The sequence below is a fragment of the Oryza sativa genome, chromosome 7, assembly GCF_034140825.1.
Source record: "Oryza sativa Japonica Group chromosome 7, ASM3414082v1".
In the NCBI taxonomy this organism is placed as follows: Eukaryota; Viridiplantae; Streptophyta; class Magnoliopsida; order Poales; family Poaceae; genus Oryza; species Oryza sativa.
The window spans coordinates 25196181-25213743 of NC_089041.1; the positions used below are offsets into that span (position 1 = coordinate 25196181).

The following is a 17563-nucleotide window of genomic DNA, read 5'->3' on the forward strand; positions in this document are numbered from 1 at the left end:
AATCTACACCTATAGTATCTCCAACAAGTGATAAAATAGCAGACAATCCCCTTAATTTACACCTAGGATCTAAAACAAAAGCAAAAGCATACAACATAGGTATATTTTTCCAATATTTCAAATATTTTTGTTTCATGTGAAAGACAGGTTCAGTTAGAACGTCATCATTTTCGTATTCTTTAAATAAATTAGCAATTTCAAGAAGGTTGTGCAAAATTATATTAGCAGTTGGATAATAAACTTGTGATAAAGTTAGAGTACAATCATAAAAAGTTTCTAGAAATTGGTGAAATTTTTGGACAATTGCCCAAACATGCTCGTTCAGTACTGAAGACCCGTCACTGTTTCTTGGGCCACCACGTGACTGAACAAAATCAGAAAGTAAACTACTATAAGGTAAAACAACTTTTAACATTAAATATGTTGCATTCCACCGATGCTCTGCATCGGTGGCAAACTTACGAGCTTTCACACCGGCCGCATTGCAAAACCTCTTCCATGCAGCAATCTGCGGGTTAGAAGCAGTTAACCACGCGATTGCTTGACGAACAGCATCGATGTGGTCACCTACCCTCTTCATGCCAGTCTTAACAATCAAATTAATTATATGACATGCACAACGCTGATGGAGTAGAAAAGATTGAGCATACACACAAAATAAAGGTTACAATATTTCAATAGCCCTAGAATTAGCAGATGCATTATCTAGGGTGACAGCAAATATTTTATCAGCAAGATTAAATTCATTAATTACTTCCCTAATTCTTTCAGCTATGTTTTCTCCTGTATGTGAGACATCTATTAACCTAAGCCCTAAAACTCTCTTTTGTAATTGCCAATCATCATCAACAAAATGAACAACTACGCTAAGATAATCCTCTCTAGCTCTACTACTCCATATATCTGAAGTAACACTAACAGAGAAAGTACATGTACTAAACAGTTCCTTAAGTGCAGTTGCTTCCTTGTGATAAACATTCTCTAAATCTCTAGTTGATGTTTGCCTACTCACAGCTTTAAACCTAGGGTTATGAGATTGCTGAATGTAATGTTCAAAAGCAGGGGACTCCCCAAAGTTCAGGGGTAAATCTTGCCTGGCGATTAACCGGACAAGAGATTCCCGAGCAACCATGGGATCGTACTCCCAACTGCGTACCGTACCGTCTGGGTTTACCATAAGTTGCTGCTGCCGGAGTTGTATTCCTTGCTTCTTGGCACACGACTCCGCATGGCGCTTGAGGTGACCTGTACCACCAGAAGAACGAGCAGATAAAATTTGCCTACATATTCTACAACGGGCTTTCGATACCTCCCTTCCGTCGGGGCATGTTTCCTTTATCTCGTCGAAGTTTTGCCACACACCGGAGGTTCTCGATCTCTTCGAGCCGGTGTGTGTCGAAACACTTCCGCTCGCGGTTCCGGAAAATCCTTCCGAAGCTGTCGCCGCCTGAACCGGTACCTCCTCAACGACAGCCGTATGAACCGGTACCTCCTCCACAGATGGTGGAGTTGGAGCCGATCCGGAGGTATCGTCAAACCCCGACATGTAGTTGGGGTCGAAATCACCCAAGGTGAACGACGGCGACTGGTATGGAAAGTTCGGATCCATTCTGAAAATTTAAACCGACATAAATAAATTTTCGAATATTTATTGAATTCACAAACACAATACAAATAATACACAAATTTGAATATTACTTACATCTTTCCAACCGCGAGCTCTTCAAACCTCTGCGATCAAACTGTTGAACTACGAAACTAATTTTGATTTTTGACAAAATTTGAGCAAATTTTGTCAAAATCAAAAAAAATGCACACTTGAGAACAAAGAGAGCACTTAAAACACTTGAGAGCACAAGATGAGGAGTGTGGGATGAGGAGAAATGGCTGGGGTTCATGCCCTATTTATAGGGCGAAATTTGAGATTTTTTGGAATTTTTTCGAAATTTTTATGAATTTTTTAGCCTCCCAACGGTTATTTTCAAATTTGAACGGTCAAATAGCCGTTAGTGCCACGTGGCGCCTTCCCATTCGACCGCCGCCCGCCCTGTCAGTGCGCCGCTGGCGCTTTCGGCCTGACGGGCCGCTGGCGAAACGGGCCGTGCCGTGCCGTGCCGCTACAGTAGCCGTGCCGTGCCGTGCCGGCCCGCGGGCTCGGCCAGCGGCCCAAGCACGGCACGGCTACTCGTGCCGTGCCGGCACGGCCCGTTACTGTAGCAGGCCGTGCCGGGCCGTGCCTGCTACAGGTTCGGCCGTGCCCCGGGCCGCCCGTTTGGCCCGGCCCGTTTGGCCACCTCTAAGAGCCTGCAATGAGATGGGCTCTGTGCAAAAGCTGAGTTAGGTGGCCCGATCCCCTTTCTTCCCCGCAATCAATTGCTCACCGGCGGAGAGGCCGCCGCCGCCGCCGCGTTCTTCCTCCTCCTGAGCCCTAAAAGGGAATCCAGCTCGAGGTCGAACCAACCAAAAGCTTGGCGGCGTCGCGGAGACGCGGCCAACCTGCTCCACATACACCGCCCGTTTCGCCAGTGTCTTTTCTCTTTTTACTGGCGCGCGCGCGGGCGCGGGCGCGGGAGAGGCGAGGGAGTGGTGGTGGCGCGCTGCAGGGGGGGCTGCTTGGCTGCGGAGTGCGGACGACGGCTATAAAGAGGGCGGAAAGAGAGCGCCCGATCCCGCTACTCATCAGCTGCCGTCTCCTCTGTGTGTGTGCTCGCGCGCGCGCTCCGGTTGCTCCTCCTTGGGTTCTTGATTTGCTACACGCGTTTGCTTGCTCACCACGTGTTTGATGGAATACCTGTGAGGTGAGGTGAGGTGAGGTGCTGTGGCTGTGGTTTGGTTGATGCTAATCCAGCTGTTATTTGTGCTGGATTGATTGCTTATTTGTGCTTGTTATTACTAGTCGTTGTTAGAAAGCTTCTGGCTAAAAAGTCGTCATTTTTTTGCGAAAGCTTCTTTAGCCTACAACGGCATAGGGATTTCGATAGCTAAAAGGTGTGCTTATCTTGTTAATGAAAGAGAAGTGCAGATGCTTTATTTGTTGTCTTGTTGTTCCAAACTCTAGAAAAGTATGCTCTTTTTGCCTTTATCCCACGAGTAGTAGTATATCATCATAAAACTTAAGGGTCCCTTTGAAACGCAGAATAGGAAAAACACAGGAATAGGAAAAACGTAGGAATTGAAGTAGCATGTTTTCCTAATCCTACAGGAATGGAAAACACAGGAAATATGAAGAGGGTCCCTTTGATAGCACCATAGGAAACAAACAAAGCAAAGGATAGTTTCCAAGAGGTTGAACCTCTTGCTTATTTTCCTATGAAATTGAGCTATAGGAATGCAATCCTAAGGAAAATTTCCTATACTTTCCTATGAATCAAAGGGTTTCATAGGAAAAAATCCTTAGGAAATTAAATCCTCTAAAATTCCTATGACAATCCTCCAATTCAAAGGGGCCCTAAGTAGATGGGAGAATGGAGATATTCCCGATATACACACGTGGATTGGAGCCCAACCGTGCATAGCTAGCCATCATCTTTGTCTCACTTTGTTAGGAAATTTAAGTGAAATCAATTAAAATCTAGGTAAATCCAAAGGTTACGCCTTTCAGTTTAACTATCAAATACTCCTTGATAAAACTTTACTAAATATAAAGAGTTTGATGTTGTTTCCAGAGAACTTATATCAAATATCAATAATTTTTGGTATCCATTCTTCTGAAATTAGTATTTCCCTTCCGGAAAACATACTTAAAATAGCAGATATTTCCTCTATTTCACAATGTAAGTCATTCTAGCATTTCCCACATTCATATTGATATTAATGAATCTAGATAGATATATATGTCTAGATTCATTAACATCAATATAAATGTGGGAAATGCTAGAATGACTTACATTGTGAAACGGATGGAGTAGCAATCTATAGCTTCTTTGTGTATCCTGTTCCAATGGCAAACGCTTGCTCCTTTTTCTTGATCAGAGCAAGCAAGTCTGAAAATTTTATGTCTTTTCCAGTTTGCAGGCCTGATACTGCCTGTTGGTCCCTCCCCATCAAAATGCTTGGTTCACTTATCTCTTACTCACCTTCAGTGGTAAGTTTTAGATTCATATGCAGTGATATATAGATTAATCTCTTATGCTGAACAAGTACCCAGGTGGAAACATTATTAGTCATGTAAAGATAATCAAAGATCTGTGACTTTTTTTTTGTGCTTATTGCTGACATTCGCTGATATTCGTATACTTCTGTTTTGCTTTTTTCATTTAGAATCCAAAGACGGAGAACCCTGATGAGTTAATTGCGACTGGTGTCCTTGCGAGTCTGCAAAACTTTATCCGCAAATGCATCGTAGCTGTCCTCTCATATGGCCCAATGCCTAAACATATTGCATTTATTATGGACGGTAACCGTAGATATGCTAAATTCAGGAGTATCCAGGAAGGCTCTGGTCACAGGATGGGCTTCTCTGCTCTCATTGCCAGCCTACTCTACTGCTATGAAATGGGCGTGAAGTATATCACAGTGTATGCATTTAGCATCGATAATTTTAAGCGAGATCTGACTGAGGTGAAATCCTTGATGGAGTTAATGGAGGAAAAGATCAATGAACTGCTAGAAAACAGAAATGTCATCAACAAGGTTAACTGTAAGATCAACTTCTGGGGGAAGTTGGACATGTTGAGCGAACCGGTGAGGGTAGCAGCTGAGAAACTGATGGTTAGCACTGCTGAAAACAAGGGACTGGTCTTCTCTGTTTGCATGCCATACAACTCCACTTCTGAGATTGTCATTGCGGTCAATAAGGTCTGTGCAGAAAGGAGGGATATACTGCAGAGGGAGGATGTTGACAGTGTTGCGAATAATGGTGTGCATTCAGATATTTCAGTGGCAGATCTGGACCACCATATGTACAGCGCTGGTTGCCCCGATCCTGATATTGTGATCCGGACCTCAGGCGAGACTCGCCTGAGCAATTTCCTTCTGTGGCAGACGACGTTCAGTCATTTGCAGAATCCAGACCCTCTTTGGCCGGAGTTCTCTTTCAAGCACCTTGTCTGGGCCATACTACAGTACCAAAGAGTTCACCCTTATATTGAGCAAAGCAGAAATCTGGCTAAGAAGCAGCTGTAATCACATCCTCCCTGGGAGGAGATAGAAACCATCATACAAGATATCTGTAGTTACACAATAATCTGTATTCTCCTTTGATATCTCCTAGAATGTGAAATATACAAAAAAAAGATAGCTATTCCATTGTAGGCAGGCCAAACATGTGTATGCTTGAGTTGGTCCAAATGTGTGAAATGTAATAACATTTGGTCTAAGCAAAGTGCCTTATTTTCCCTGAAGCAATTTTGTTCGCTGTGCAGATGTGCTACTATATCCTTCTTGTTACAGTATGCATGCAAACAAACTGAGAACATTATAAAGCTTAAAGCATCCGTAAATTACCAAGTGCTTCTTCACACCTTTGATTTATGCTTTACTCAATCAAACAAATTGGCACAAAAACTGTTCACATTTTATCCGGGAAACTTTTGTGCTTCTCTGAATCAAAAGAATTTTTGCTCCATTGATTCGGAAGATTTTGAACTAGCATATTTCATTCTAAAAACTCCTTATGGAATTGCTGACTTTGCTGTGTTAAGGATTTATATGATTCTTTAAAGCAATTTTCTTACATATATATTTTTTTTAGAAAAAATCATGCTTAGCAATTCGAAAAGCGTGTGAGCGGAAAACGAAGGAGTAGAAGTTAGAAACATGCACTCTCTTCATAAAAAAAAACCCTGGCTATGTATACAGACATGCGTATCCTAACTATGTATCTGGACATATGTATGTATGTCCATATACACAGCCATGTTTTTTTTTGGACGAAGGGTAGTACTTCCTCCGTTTCACAATGTGTTATTCTACCATTTCCCACATTCATATTGATGTTAATGAATCTATATAGTTATATATGTCTAAATTCATTAACATCAATATAAATGTGGGAAATGATAGAATGACTTACATTGTGAAATGGAGGAAGTAGTATAGAATATGCCCTTGTTGTCTATACAATATTTTTTTGAACTATTTTCATACTAAAAGAAACCCATTTGGAATCAATGTGTTCAAAGGGTGGCAATTCCAAATGGATTTTAAAACCATGGATATACATATTTTGCAACTTTTGTCCCCATTGATCGGCATAAGGCATAAGCCAATAATACACCATATAACATATTAGCGATAATAATAATTTGTTGATAAAACTGTTATATATGTGTTCTTATCAAGTTAAAAGGTCATGGTGAAGAATAAACTTTGATGAAAATTTTAAATCAAGTTTTAAAATTCAAATTTTAGCCATGGTTGATTTCATTTGGGCAAACGATGGAGGCCTCTTTGCTTGTTAAGCTTCAACATGGAGTCAAATACTCCATTCGTTTCACAATGTAAGACTTTCTAGCATTACTCACATACATATAGATGTTAATGAAACTAAACACATACATACGTCTAGATTCATTAACATCTAAATGAATGTAGGCAATGCTAGAAAGTCTTACATTGTGAAACAGAGGAAGTATGAGATAATATTTTGCATTTATATTGGTGTTGTTTATTGAAATTTCATTTGTATTGGACGTTATGGGTGAAATAGCCAGTGCCTGTTGAAAAGCTCTCATCTAGTCTCATCGTTTCACCTACAACTAATTATAAGTTGTGATGCTTATCAGCGACTCAAAAAATAATTTATGAGTAAAATTTTTATATATAGTTGAAAAATAAACTAGATAAAACATTAAAATCAAATCTCATTAAGATCTAAAAATTAAATTTGGGCTATGACTGATAAGTTTAAATGTCAATGCTGAAAAAAAATACAATGAGAAAACACTAAAATCAACTCAAATTAAAAATTAAAATTTAATTTTTGGTTGTAGCAGATAAGTTGAAGTGGAGCTGATCGTCTGCTTGTCTTATCAGTTGTAGCAAAAATTTGAATCTAAAAACTTAATTTCAAAGTTGATTTTAAGGTTTTCTTTGTTGTAGTTTATTTTTCAGCATTAGCTTTTAAATTGATAAGAACACACATATAATGTTTTGAATATAAATTTTTTGGGTTGCTTAGTTTATTTTCTACTGTTTATTAGTGGTAGATCAACAATCAGAGCAACAAGAAACTCACATGCAAAAGCACGGTTTGCAATACTATTTTCCTTCGATGACAATATCAGAAATTCTGAATTTGGGATGAATTCACCACCTAACATAAAATTAGGCTCTATATTTTTCCTCCTCCTCCCCTCCAATTCGGCTGCACAACTTGTTTCCATGACAAATTAGAATCAAATCCAGCACATATAGGCCTTTTTCTCTTTTCCTGATGAAACAAATAGAATAACTCAGGTCTATTCTGAAAAATGGTGGCGATCCAAATAGGGGGGTTTGTGCTAAATAACGACATGAAAAAAAAAGGCAAATTGGGTGACCACTGTCAATGGTTTACAAAACCGCGTGGTTATCGCACGGTTATCACCTGCGGTAACCTTTTTAGTTTTGAAACCATGGTATATTTCACGGTTTTGAAACCACGGTATACCTTGTGATAACCATCAAACCGCAAGATGATGGTAACCTATCTAAAATGGTTTGGTAAACCCTGCTCCTGTCCAATATACGAAGTCCAATATACGAAAGGAAATGGATCATCTGACGTGAACTTTTCCCTGACATAGTCACTATCATGTTGGTCCATGGATGCATGGTGGAGTCTATACGTCAGTGACAATGTTTATCTCACTTTACATCCGAGGATCCGAATCCTCTATCAAATGTAGAGTATTCTAATTTAGCATGAGCGAGTTGGAATTTGCTTCATCAGAAGATCCAGGACAAATTACTCTGTAGACTATCTATCTCTCTGTACACACTCCTGTATCGGCCTCATCATTTCACTTACGTATATATATGCATACCCAAACAGTTTATTATTAACTCGAAAAATAATTTACAAATAAAACTTTTTATATATATGTACTCTTGACGATTCGATATAAATGTTGTAAAATAAAATAAAGTGTAATGAGAAAACCATAAAATTAACTTAAAATTAAAAAAAATATTGACTTATAAGTATAAGCATATGAGAAACGAGGAGTTCGTAAGTTCCTGACAGGAGTAACTTAGTACTATCTCCATATTTTAATGTATGACGCCGTTGACTTTTTGTCTAACGTTCTAACGTTTGACCGTTTATCTTATTAAAAAAATATGTAATTATCATTTATTTTATTATGACTTGATTCATCATCAAATATCCTTTAAGCATGACATAAATATTTTTATATTTGCTCAAAAATTTTGAATAAAACGAATGGTCAAATGTTGGTCGAAAAGTCAACGGCGTCATACATTAAAAATACGGAGTGAGTAGTTCGGAGAGCTGAGCAGTGAGGCCAGCAGCATATGTGTTTACCCATGTTCTGCCTCCACCTGCACACCCACTCCTTTGAACAAATTCTTATCCAAACGTGTATTTAGAAGTTGGGTTTTTTAGACAGTGAGGGTATAGTTTTTACTTATGAATAAAAGCCAGGCTTATTAATCCGTAGACAAGCACATCCTTAACAAGTACTAGTATTTATTCGTCTGCTAGAATGCATTAAGGGGATATTGGTGGTGATACCTAAGAGTGCCACGACTAAGCATAGGTAAATTATAGTATGAAGTACGAGAAAAATATTGGTCAAAAGTGTTACTCCATACAATACTTTACTCTAAAATTAAGGTAGAATCTAAAGTTAAAAAGTGTGGTATAACGTAAATGTGGTAACGAAGGTGGAATCTAAAGTTAAGAAAATGTGTTATAACGTAAATGTGGTAACGAAGTAAAGACATGCTTCTAAAAAAGAAAGTAAAGAACAATGGTACGAGTGCACGACGACTAAAGTGTGACGTATCAAAGCAAAGGAACGGACCAAAAATACACTGAATCTTAACATACTCCCTCCGTCCAAAAAAAAAAGACAAACCTTAGTTTTTCGTGTTCAACATTTGATTGTTCCTCTTATATGAATTTTTTATAATTAGTATTTTCATTGTTGTTAGATGATAAAACATGATTAATATTTAATGCGTGACTTGTCTTTTTAATTTTTTTCATAATTTTATCAAATAAGACGGATGGTTAAACGTTGAACACGAAAACTCAGATTTGTTTTTTTGGGACGGAGGGAGTACAAATATACACGTGCTAAGAGAACAAAGTCAGATTTTGCCAGCCAGGTGATGGTGATATCGGACATGTCACTGTACATCAGAAAGCTAAACAGTGGATTGGTGCTGGTTGACTCGCAGCAGGAGCATAATTAAAGCAGTACGGTTATTTTGTGCTTTGTGGCGACGAAGAGGCGTACGTGGAATCTCGCTTGTTGGTGCTTGGTGGCACCGGTAGAGGAGGGCGACCGCCGCCGCCGAGATGTTGGGCTCGTGGGATTTGAGCCCGAGCTGGATGGGCCGTTCAATCTGCCGGAGTGATGGGCTACTGGGCTAGTGCATCACTGTTTAAAACTGATGAAGATAAAAATGAATTCAACGTACGTAAAACGAGAAAGCTACTAGGACATAATTAATTAAGTTTTAATTATTATTAAACTTAATAAATTAATATATTCAATATTTTAAAGCAATTTCTATATAAAAAGTAGTCGTACGGTTTAAAAAACGTGCTAACGAAAATCGAGAAAAAAATATGTATCTTTATGAGAAAAAAACATGTGGTGGACGCTCACATGTTCTTTTGATGTGACCAAATGGCACATCACTCACGTACAAGAGAAAGTGTAGAAAAGAGGGTATGTTGAAAATCAAATGTCTAAACGGAGAAATCTACAAGTATATAATAATCCTTCCATTTTATATTATAACATTCTTTGACCTTTTCTAATTCAAACTTTTTTATATTTAATCAAATTATAGGAAAATAACAATATTTACAACATTACATTAGTTTCATTGAATCTAACATTGATTATATTTGAGTTAATTTTACTTTGGGCCACCTTTTATTACCGATGTTTCGCTTTGGACCACCTTAGGACTAATGTTTTCACTTTGGACCGGATATTTTTACCTTTATTTCACTTTGGACCAACCTTACTCTTTTATTCATCTACATCCAACTTGTAATATGTTGAAGAAATAGTCTTACATATAGCTGTGGCAGCTCATTGACGAGTATGAGACGATGTAATGGAGATCGTTTATATGCTTGAGAAGAGAGTCGGGTGGTCCAAAGTGAAACAAAAGGCAGGTTTACCCAGTCCAAAGTGAAAATATTGCTTAAAGGGTGGTCCAAAGTGAAACATCGGTAACAAAAGGTAGCCCGAAGAGAAGTTTACTCATTATATTTTAATAGTATTTTCGTTTTGGGTTGAAAAGGTTGCTAAGTTTCTCTATAAATTTGGTAAAAATTTAAATAATATTAAATTTTAAAAATAAAATGTTTCATAATATGAAATGAAGGGAATATAGAAAAAGAGGGGACAGTTTATCTGTTAGAGTGCTCTCTCCTCATTGGTTGTCATGAGCGCTAATCATCCTTGTTAGCACTAACACACAGCAAAATAAGCATGGCATTTAGCTGTCCCCGGGTCCATTTTCCATTTTTAAGAAAAAAAAAGGGAAATTCCATGGGTCCTGACTAGAGAGACTATAGAGTCCTGCGTGCATCGATCTAGGGAGTAAACGAACAACAATGTTTCAAACGATTCTGTCGATAAAATTTTGTCACATCTACCTAACACAAGATATATAAAAAAAATCACATACAAAATGGTTTGCAATGGAGCAATTAATAATGATTTTGTTGTAAATGTATATGTTATCAACATGTATGTTATATCGTTTGTTAATTAACATGCGGTACCCTTCTACTCCCTCTGTTCCACAGTGTAAGTTATTTTAGCATTTCCCACATTTATTTTGATGTTAATGAATCTAAATAGATATATATGTCTAGATTCATTAGCATCAATATGAATGTAGGAAATGATAGAATGACTTACATTATCAAACGGAGGAAGTAGCTCTTTTATCTTTTGTTTCCCCCTCCACATTACAAATATCCTACGTGTTGATCTCCCAGACGATGACATCGTATCATTATTCTTGTCCCTCTGATGTTATTTTCTTATTAACGATATCCATGGAACATATTTTTTTCCAACTAACTTAAAAATGTTCATCATTACGATAGTCCTTAATTTATTCGAAGATAAACGTATTAGAGTAACCGGATTACATAATATGATTATGAACCATTGTACCACAATCCGTGCATAGCATTGTAGTGGCTATTATATAAGGCAGTGTACATAGCAGAAGATGTATTCATAACATATCCCTAATTGTTGTGGCCGTTTATTTTGCCTACTAATAGTCATACATTTTGACGTGATCATGTTTTACCAACAATAAACTATGCCCATTATATAGTTTTCAATAAGGAGTTCCTATTGGAAAATTTGTGTCTCACCATGGACAGTACATATAACTACACGCTGCCCATACCTTCTAACTCCACTCGTTAGCTCATCGATTGGACTGAAGTAACAAGTACACCAGTCATAGGAGTGTAGCTAGGGTTGAGGAGGAAGAGGGAGAGGGAGAGCACATTGATGCCTATATAAAAGATGGCATAACAATTAGACTATGAATGGATGACAAGGTAATGTAATAGTGTCACTGTATGTTAGACAAAACTTAATGGATTATGGGTAGACTTGATGGTGAAGCTAATATATCTTAGCAATCAGACTAGAGTAGCGGGTCGATTATCGATCACACATCAATGGTGACTACATGAAGGCTCTATGTGTTATAACCGTATAAGCAAAATACCCACAACGAGGTTGGATACGTGGGTGGAGGCGTAGCTATATGAAGACAACACTACGTAACTCGTGGCAGATCAGCTCAAAAAGGAGGAGAAGCTATTGGCCAATGCGCTAGTTATACATTAGCCATATATCTATATCGCTAACACTGTTACAAATTGTCTTGAATCTATATTTATTCATGTCCAAATTGCTGCATGATAGCCAAACTAAATTGCATCTTTCAGAGCCATCGTTTCACTTATTCGCGGAATAAGCGAAACAACATAGCGATCTAAAATCAAAGATTGAAAAATAAACTTCAATAAAAAACCGTCAAAATTAGCTCCAAATTTAGGGTTGAAAACTCAAATTTTGGTTGATAATTATAAATATAAGTAAAAAGATGAGGCGCTTTTTCTCTCAAAGAACCTTTGCCATGTCTCTCTCATGCATATTGAGCCCCTGCACATCAACGTAGTCATAGCACAAATTGCTACTACTACTACACAACTTTTTCAAGACATAGCAAGTGCTCAATAATATCCTACATAGAAGCGCTGAAATACTTTTGTATGTGTGTTTTACCTTGCTATACAACCTATTTATGTTTCTTGAATATTTTTACATAAAACAATTACTACTAACACACTTGTAATATGGACATGTTACTATGTAGTGAAGCCACACGTAAACATGATGATGGCATAATTTTAATTGATAATTAAACGTCTAGGTCTTTCAACTAGCCGATCTGGGTTTGAAGTATTACCCATTCTAATTATTTGATATTAAGTCATTTCCTAATATTTGTCTTTTAATTACCAATCAATCAAACATGAAGCAGTAGCGCAGCGTTAAACGTGATTTGAGCAATATTGCAAACCAAACAAGAGTAGTGCACGACTCCAACGCGAGGCCCCGGGTCCAAATCAAACCCGTGCCAGCCGCCTCCGGCCCCACTGCCAGTCTGCACCCCAACTGGGTCGCGCCTATCTCCTCACAGATCATCCGACGGTCCTCCTCTCCCCACCCCAAAACGGACGGCCACGAATCCACAACAACCACAAAATCGACCCACACCCCTCCATCAGCCTCCACGTGGGTCCCACCGCATTCCGTCCCCACATTGTCAGTCACCCACCCGCTCGAACCCACACGTGAGAAAGCGATTCCATCCATTAACTAATAATATCTTTGCCCCTTAAAAGAAAACGATACGAAAAAAAACCCAGAGAAACAAAAGAGGAAAAAAAAAGAAGCGAGAAAAAAAAGAGATGCTTTTGGCATCATCCAGCCCACCACGCCTCCACGCCGCGCTCCCCCCCTCCTCTCAAAAGAAACACACGCCTCTCGGATCCCGCCACGTCATCGATCCGCACCTCCCGATCCGAGCCCTCCCATTGGCTGCGTATACAACCCGCGATCCCCCCACCTCTCCCCTGCACCGAGTCCACGGTGCGCCCCGTGAACCGCCTCCAATGGGGAGGTAAACACCCTTGCCCCGTATATATCTCTCCGTTTCAAATCCTCTCGAAACCAAACACCCCGGAAAAAAATAATTTATTTTTTATAGGAGAAAAAAAGAGGAGAAAAAAAAGGGAAGAAAGAGATGGACGAGGCGTGGGAGAGGGCGGTGGAGGCGGCGCTGCAGGCCGCCGGAGAGGGGAGCTCGTCGCCGGCGAGGAGCCTGACGCTGGACGGCGCCGTGAAGTGCCTGCACGGACGGCTGCCCGCGGCGGAGATTCTGGAGCGGTACCAGAGCCTGGAGCACCTGTCGATCGCCGGCGTCGGGGTCGCGTCGCTTGCCGGGTTCCCTCGGCTGCGGAACCTGACGCGCCTGACGCTCTCCGACAACCGCATCGCCGGCGGCCTCGACCACCTCGTCGCCGCCGGGCTGGCCTCGCTCCGCGACCTCGACCTCAGCAACAATCGAATCCAGGACGTCGGCGACCTCTCGCCGCTCGCCAACCTCCGCCTCGTCTCGCTCGACCTCTACGAGTGCCCCGTCACGCGGGTCAAGGATTACAGATCCAAGGTGTTCGGCATGATCCGGACTCTCAAGTACCTCGACAAGATGGACGCCGACGAGAACGAGAGGCCGGAGTCGGATGACGACGACGACGACGGGGATGGCGACGGCGACGGCGAGGAGGAGGAGGACGACGACGATGACGAGGATGAGGATCCTGGCAGCGGCGAGGTGGCCAACGGAGGCGTCTCCCACCCGCGCGGTGGCGTGGCGTCGCACCCGGTGGAGGTGAACGGTGTGATCGATGTGGACGAGGACGAGAGCGACGCCGACGAGGTCGTCCCGAACGGGGGAGACGAACACCACGCTAATGGGTTTCGGGTCGCGGCCGTTGGGGACGAGGATGAATATGTGGAGGAGGAAGACGATGATGATGAGGAAGACTATGAGGAGGAGGATGATTTGGGGGAGGAGATCGATGAGGATGGTGATGACGAAGACGCTGTTGTTGAGGTGCATGATGTACCAAGTAGCAGTGATGAGGAGGAAGACGGCATCGAGGAAGAGGATGAGGAGGAGGACGAGGATGAAGAGGAGGTTGAGGATGATGGTGAGGAGGCTGAGCCAGAGAGCAGCGGGAGGGTCGCTTTGGCGGTGGGGGACGTTGGAGAAGAGATTGATGGGCATGAGCACGGAGAGGGGGAAGATGAGGATGAGAACGGTGAGATTGGAGAGGAAGATGAGGAGAGATTGGAGGATGATAGGGTTTATGAGGAGGGGAATGATGACGACGAGGAGGATGTGGATGATGAGGTATAACACATTTTGCATTAATTTCTCGCAAGCGTATCAAGATCTTTGCTATTCGTTGCAATGTTTCGTAGTAACGGTAGCATCGGTAGTCGTTTATATTCATGTTCTAGTAAAATTGATATTAACCATTCTCAGTTGCAGGTTCTTTTTTTTTTCAGGGGATTTACTAGTTCGTGCGTTAGTTATGTGGGTGTTTGTTTAGTCTACTTATTATAAGTGCAACATTTTTTTTGTCATGCTGAAGTAGATAACTTCAATTGTTAGGTTTCCTTTCCACAATCACCTTTTTGGTGATGTCTTTGCTATTCGTTGCAATGTTTCGTAGTAACGGTAGCATCGGTAGTCGTTTATATTCATGTTCTAGTAAAATTGATATTAACCATTCTCAGTTGCAGGTTCTTTTTTTTTTCAGGGGATTTACTAGTTCGTGCGTTAGTTATGTGGGTGTTTGTTTAGTCTACTTATTATAAGTGCAACATTTTTTTTGTCATGCTGAAGTAGATAACTTCAATTGTTAGGTTTCCTTTCCACAATCACCTTTTTGGTGATGTTTTACACTCTGAAATAGTGTCAGGGATAATCTTCTTTACCTCAGTTACTTAGCAGCAGGGATAAAATCATTTTTACCTCATTTACTGAGTGTGATACATAGGAGCAGTTCAGAGACTTATGTGTGCGCTCTATCATTATTGGCTAATGTATCCGTGTGATGATTTTATGAGTTGTGCATTAGTACTTTGTTTGATATGCTGCAGCTATGTGCACAATCTTTTTGAAAATTCCAGTTAGACCCAAAAATGACAGGAAATGTGAGAAATTAGTGTTTCAGATATGATTAGATAGATACTGTATGACAGCAGAGTTTAGTTTCTTCATGTAGAAGAAAGAGAAGGTTTTAGTTATCTCTTTTATGCCCTATTTTCGGATATAACAAAAGATTTTGCATCTGAAGTTTTTAAATTTGGCAATTGCTTAAAAGAAAAAAACTGATACATCTATGAAACCTGGGATTTTATATGTTCTTTTTACCTTATTTGATATCCATATCTATGTATGCTTAGTAAATCACTAGTGTTTCTACTCTAATTTTTATTGATATATTTCTGTTTTAGTAGTGCCAGATGTTTTGTCATGCATTTATTTCTTTTGGGGCTATCTTAATAATGCATTATTTCATTATATATCCCTGACTGTGTAAGTGTGTACAGACCTGTAGTTCTTCTATCCATGAGAACATGCTTTAGTTTTTGCCTATGTTATCTGGCCAGTAGAAGCTCTTCTCTCATTTGTGAACTGTGCAATTTATTCGCTGCTAAATATCCTTGTAGATAGATTTTCTCCTGTCATGCTTGTTATGGCCCATTGTTTTGTTCATTGTGTAACGAGAAGGCCTTCCTTTCTGAATTTCATCTTCTTAAATCCTTCGAGAGGTGGTTGATACTGCTTTTTTACTTTCACTATTGTTTTAGTGTGCTATTCTTGCTTATAGGACATTTAATTTATTGTTAAGTTGATCTTTTGATGTAAATATTGCTGATGTTTACTATGGTTTTGAAACCATACATATTTTCTTTCAGTGGTAGAGACGCTTATTGTATTTCAGCAATTGCATGGTTACTTTGCCTATGTTTTTCATTGCTAATTTATTGCTGCATGTATGTTAAAACTATAAATCATGGAGTAATTTGTTTGACTCTTTGGGCATTTCACTTAGTGAGCTGTTTATGATACACATGACTTTTATGTTTGAGGTTTTTCTAAACCCTGTTCCAGAATGTCCTTCCTGTTAATGACTATCTCTAAAAGCAGAATTGTGGAAACACAGGTCTAATGAGAATTCATCCAATTTTGCATTTCCTCAGGATGAAGACACAGAATATCTTGTTCAACCAATTGCTCAACCTCAGGCCATGGCGGTTGGAAACGACTTTGATGCAGCTGAGGCTGATGATGCTGATGAAGATAGAGATGAGGTTGATGACGATGATGATGGTGGTACGGACCTGCCCTCGTCCTCGCAGGGCGCTAAGCGGAAGAGAGATGATGATCCATCAGGCAGTGGAGATGACGACGAGGACGATGATGGTGTCGAGGACCTGAGGCCCTTCAAGCACCACTGACCAAGCAGCAATGTACATGGATCCCTTCCTCCCCCTCTTCTCAGCTAGAAAGAACCAAGCAAGCAGCAGCAGGAGCATCAGCAAACAGAAATGGTGGGTTTCCCCCTGTTTTTTCTTAGCGTTTTTCTTGTAAAGACTTTGGATTGAGAGAGAGCTTCTTCATCCAGCCTTCCTCTTCAAACATCAGATTTTAGGAGGGAAAATGGAGATACCTGTGTAGCAACTTAGCAAGTAGCCATGGCAGCTCAGTTTCAGTTTCAGTTTCATTGTCTCCCTAGCCTGCACCATCTCTTTTGATTTTCTTTTTTCCCTCCAGAATTTCAAATGGTAGTTACAAGCCCCAGGTTTCCCTCCACCCTTTCAAATTTCTGTTACATTGGCAGTGTAGCCGATGTATTGCCAACTCTCAAAACTGTAGTTTCCCTCCAAAGGAAAAGCCCGGGAAATGCCCCCCCTTTCAAATGCCCCCTCACCCTCAGTAGCCGTTGCTCCCCCTCCAATTTGAATTTTTATACTTTTGCCCTAGTTGGTTGAACTGTGTTGCTGTGTGTGGTAAGAGTTTCTCACTGGGGAGTGTGGACGACGGTGCCACCACCCCGGGGGGGGCTTCTGTACGCGGGCGCTGCGTGCTTTGAGATAGGTGAAACGGCTGTGGTTGCAGCGATGCGGAGGCGTCCGCGGCCAACCAACGAACCAGCCACCTCTGTGGGCGAGAGGGCGGGCAACTGGGCTCCCGGTGCTCGCAGCAGTAAGAGCCATTTCTTTACCAATTTTTGGACCGAGCAGATGCA

At 40.6% G+C, this 17563-nt stretch overlaps 2 protein-coding genes across 4 annotated transcripts; both read left to right on the forward strand.

Annotated features, from left to right (window-relative positions):
• Positions 1–2325: 2325 nt before the first annotated feature.
• LOC4343863 (dehydrodolichyl diphosphate synthase CPT3) lies at positions 2326–5342 on the forward strand. Of its 3 annotated transcripts, none has more exons than XM_015792530.3 (3): positions 2326–2808; positions 4008–4084; positions 4261–5342. In XM_015792530.3, the coding sequence occupies exons 2-3, from the start codon at positions 4049–4051 to the stop codon at positions 5122–5124; spliced, it is 900 nt and encodes a 299-aa protein (XP_015648016.1). In that variant the 5' UTR covers positions 2326–2808; positions 4008–4048; the 3' UTR covers positions 5125–5342. The 3 variants fall into 3 exon arrangements, with proteins under 3 accessions (XP_015648016.1, XP_015648018.1, XP_015648017.1); XM_015792532.3 differs by having other exon boundaries at positions 2326–2803; XM_015792531.3 differs by having other exon boundaries at positions 2326–2798.
• Positions 5343–13387: 8045 nt separating this feature from the next.
• On the forward strand, positions 13388–17127 carry LOC4343864 (acidic leucine-rich nuclear phosphoprotein 32-related protein 1-like). Its single transcript, NM_001422264.1, has 2 exons — positions 13388–14652; positions 16515–17127. The coding sequence occupies exons 1-2, from the start codon at positions 13480–13482 to the stop codon at positions 16770–16772; spliced, it is 1431 nt and encodes a 476-aa protein (NP_001409193.1). The 5' UTR covers positions 13388–13479; the 3' UTR covers positions 16773–17127.
• Positions 17128–17563: the final 436 nt, after the last annotated feature.

Bases quoted from the DNA above. Each gene is read 5' to 3' on its own strand.
- LOC4343864 (NM_001422264.1), top strand. From the start codon at position 13,480: ATGGACGAGGCGTGGGAGAGGGCGGTGGAGGCGGCGCTGCAGGCCGCC. The intron at 14,653-16,514 runs GTATAACACATT...GCATTTCCTCAG, and splicing joins AGGAGGATGTGGATGATGAG to GATGAAGACACAGAATATCT.
- LOC4343863 (XM_015792530.3), top strand. From the start codon at position 4,049: ATGCTTGGTTCACTTATCTCTTACTCACCTTCAGTG. The intron at 4,085-4,260 runs GTAAGTTTTAGA...TTTTTCATTTAG, and splicing joins TCTCTTACTCACCTTCAGTG to AATCCAAAGACGGAGAACCC.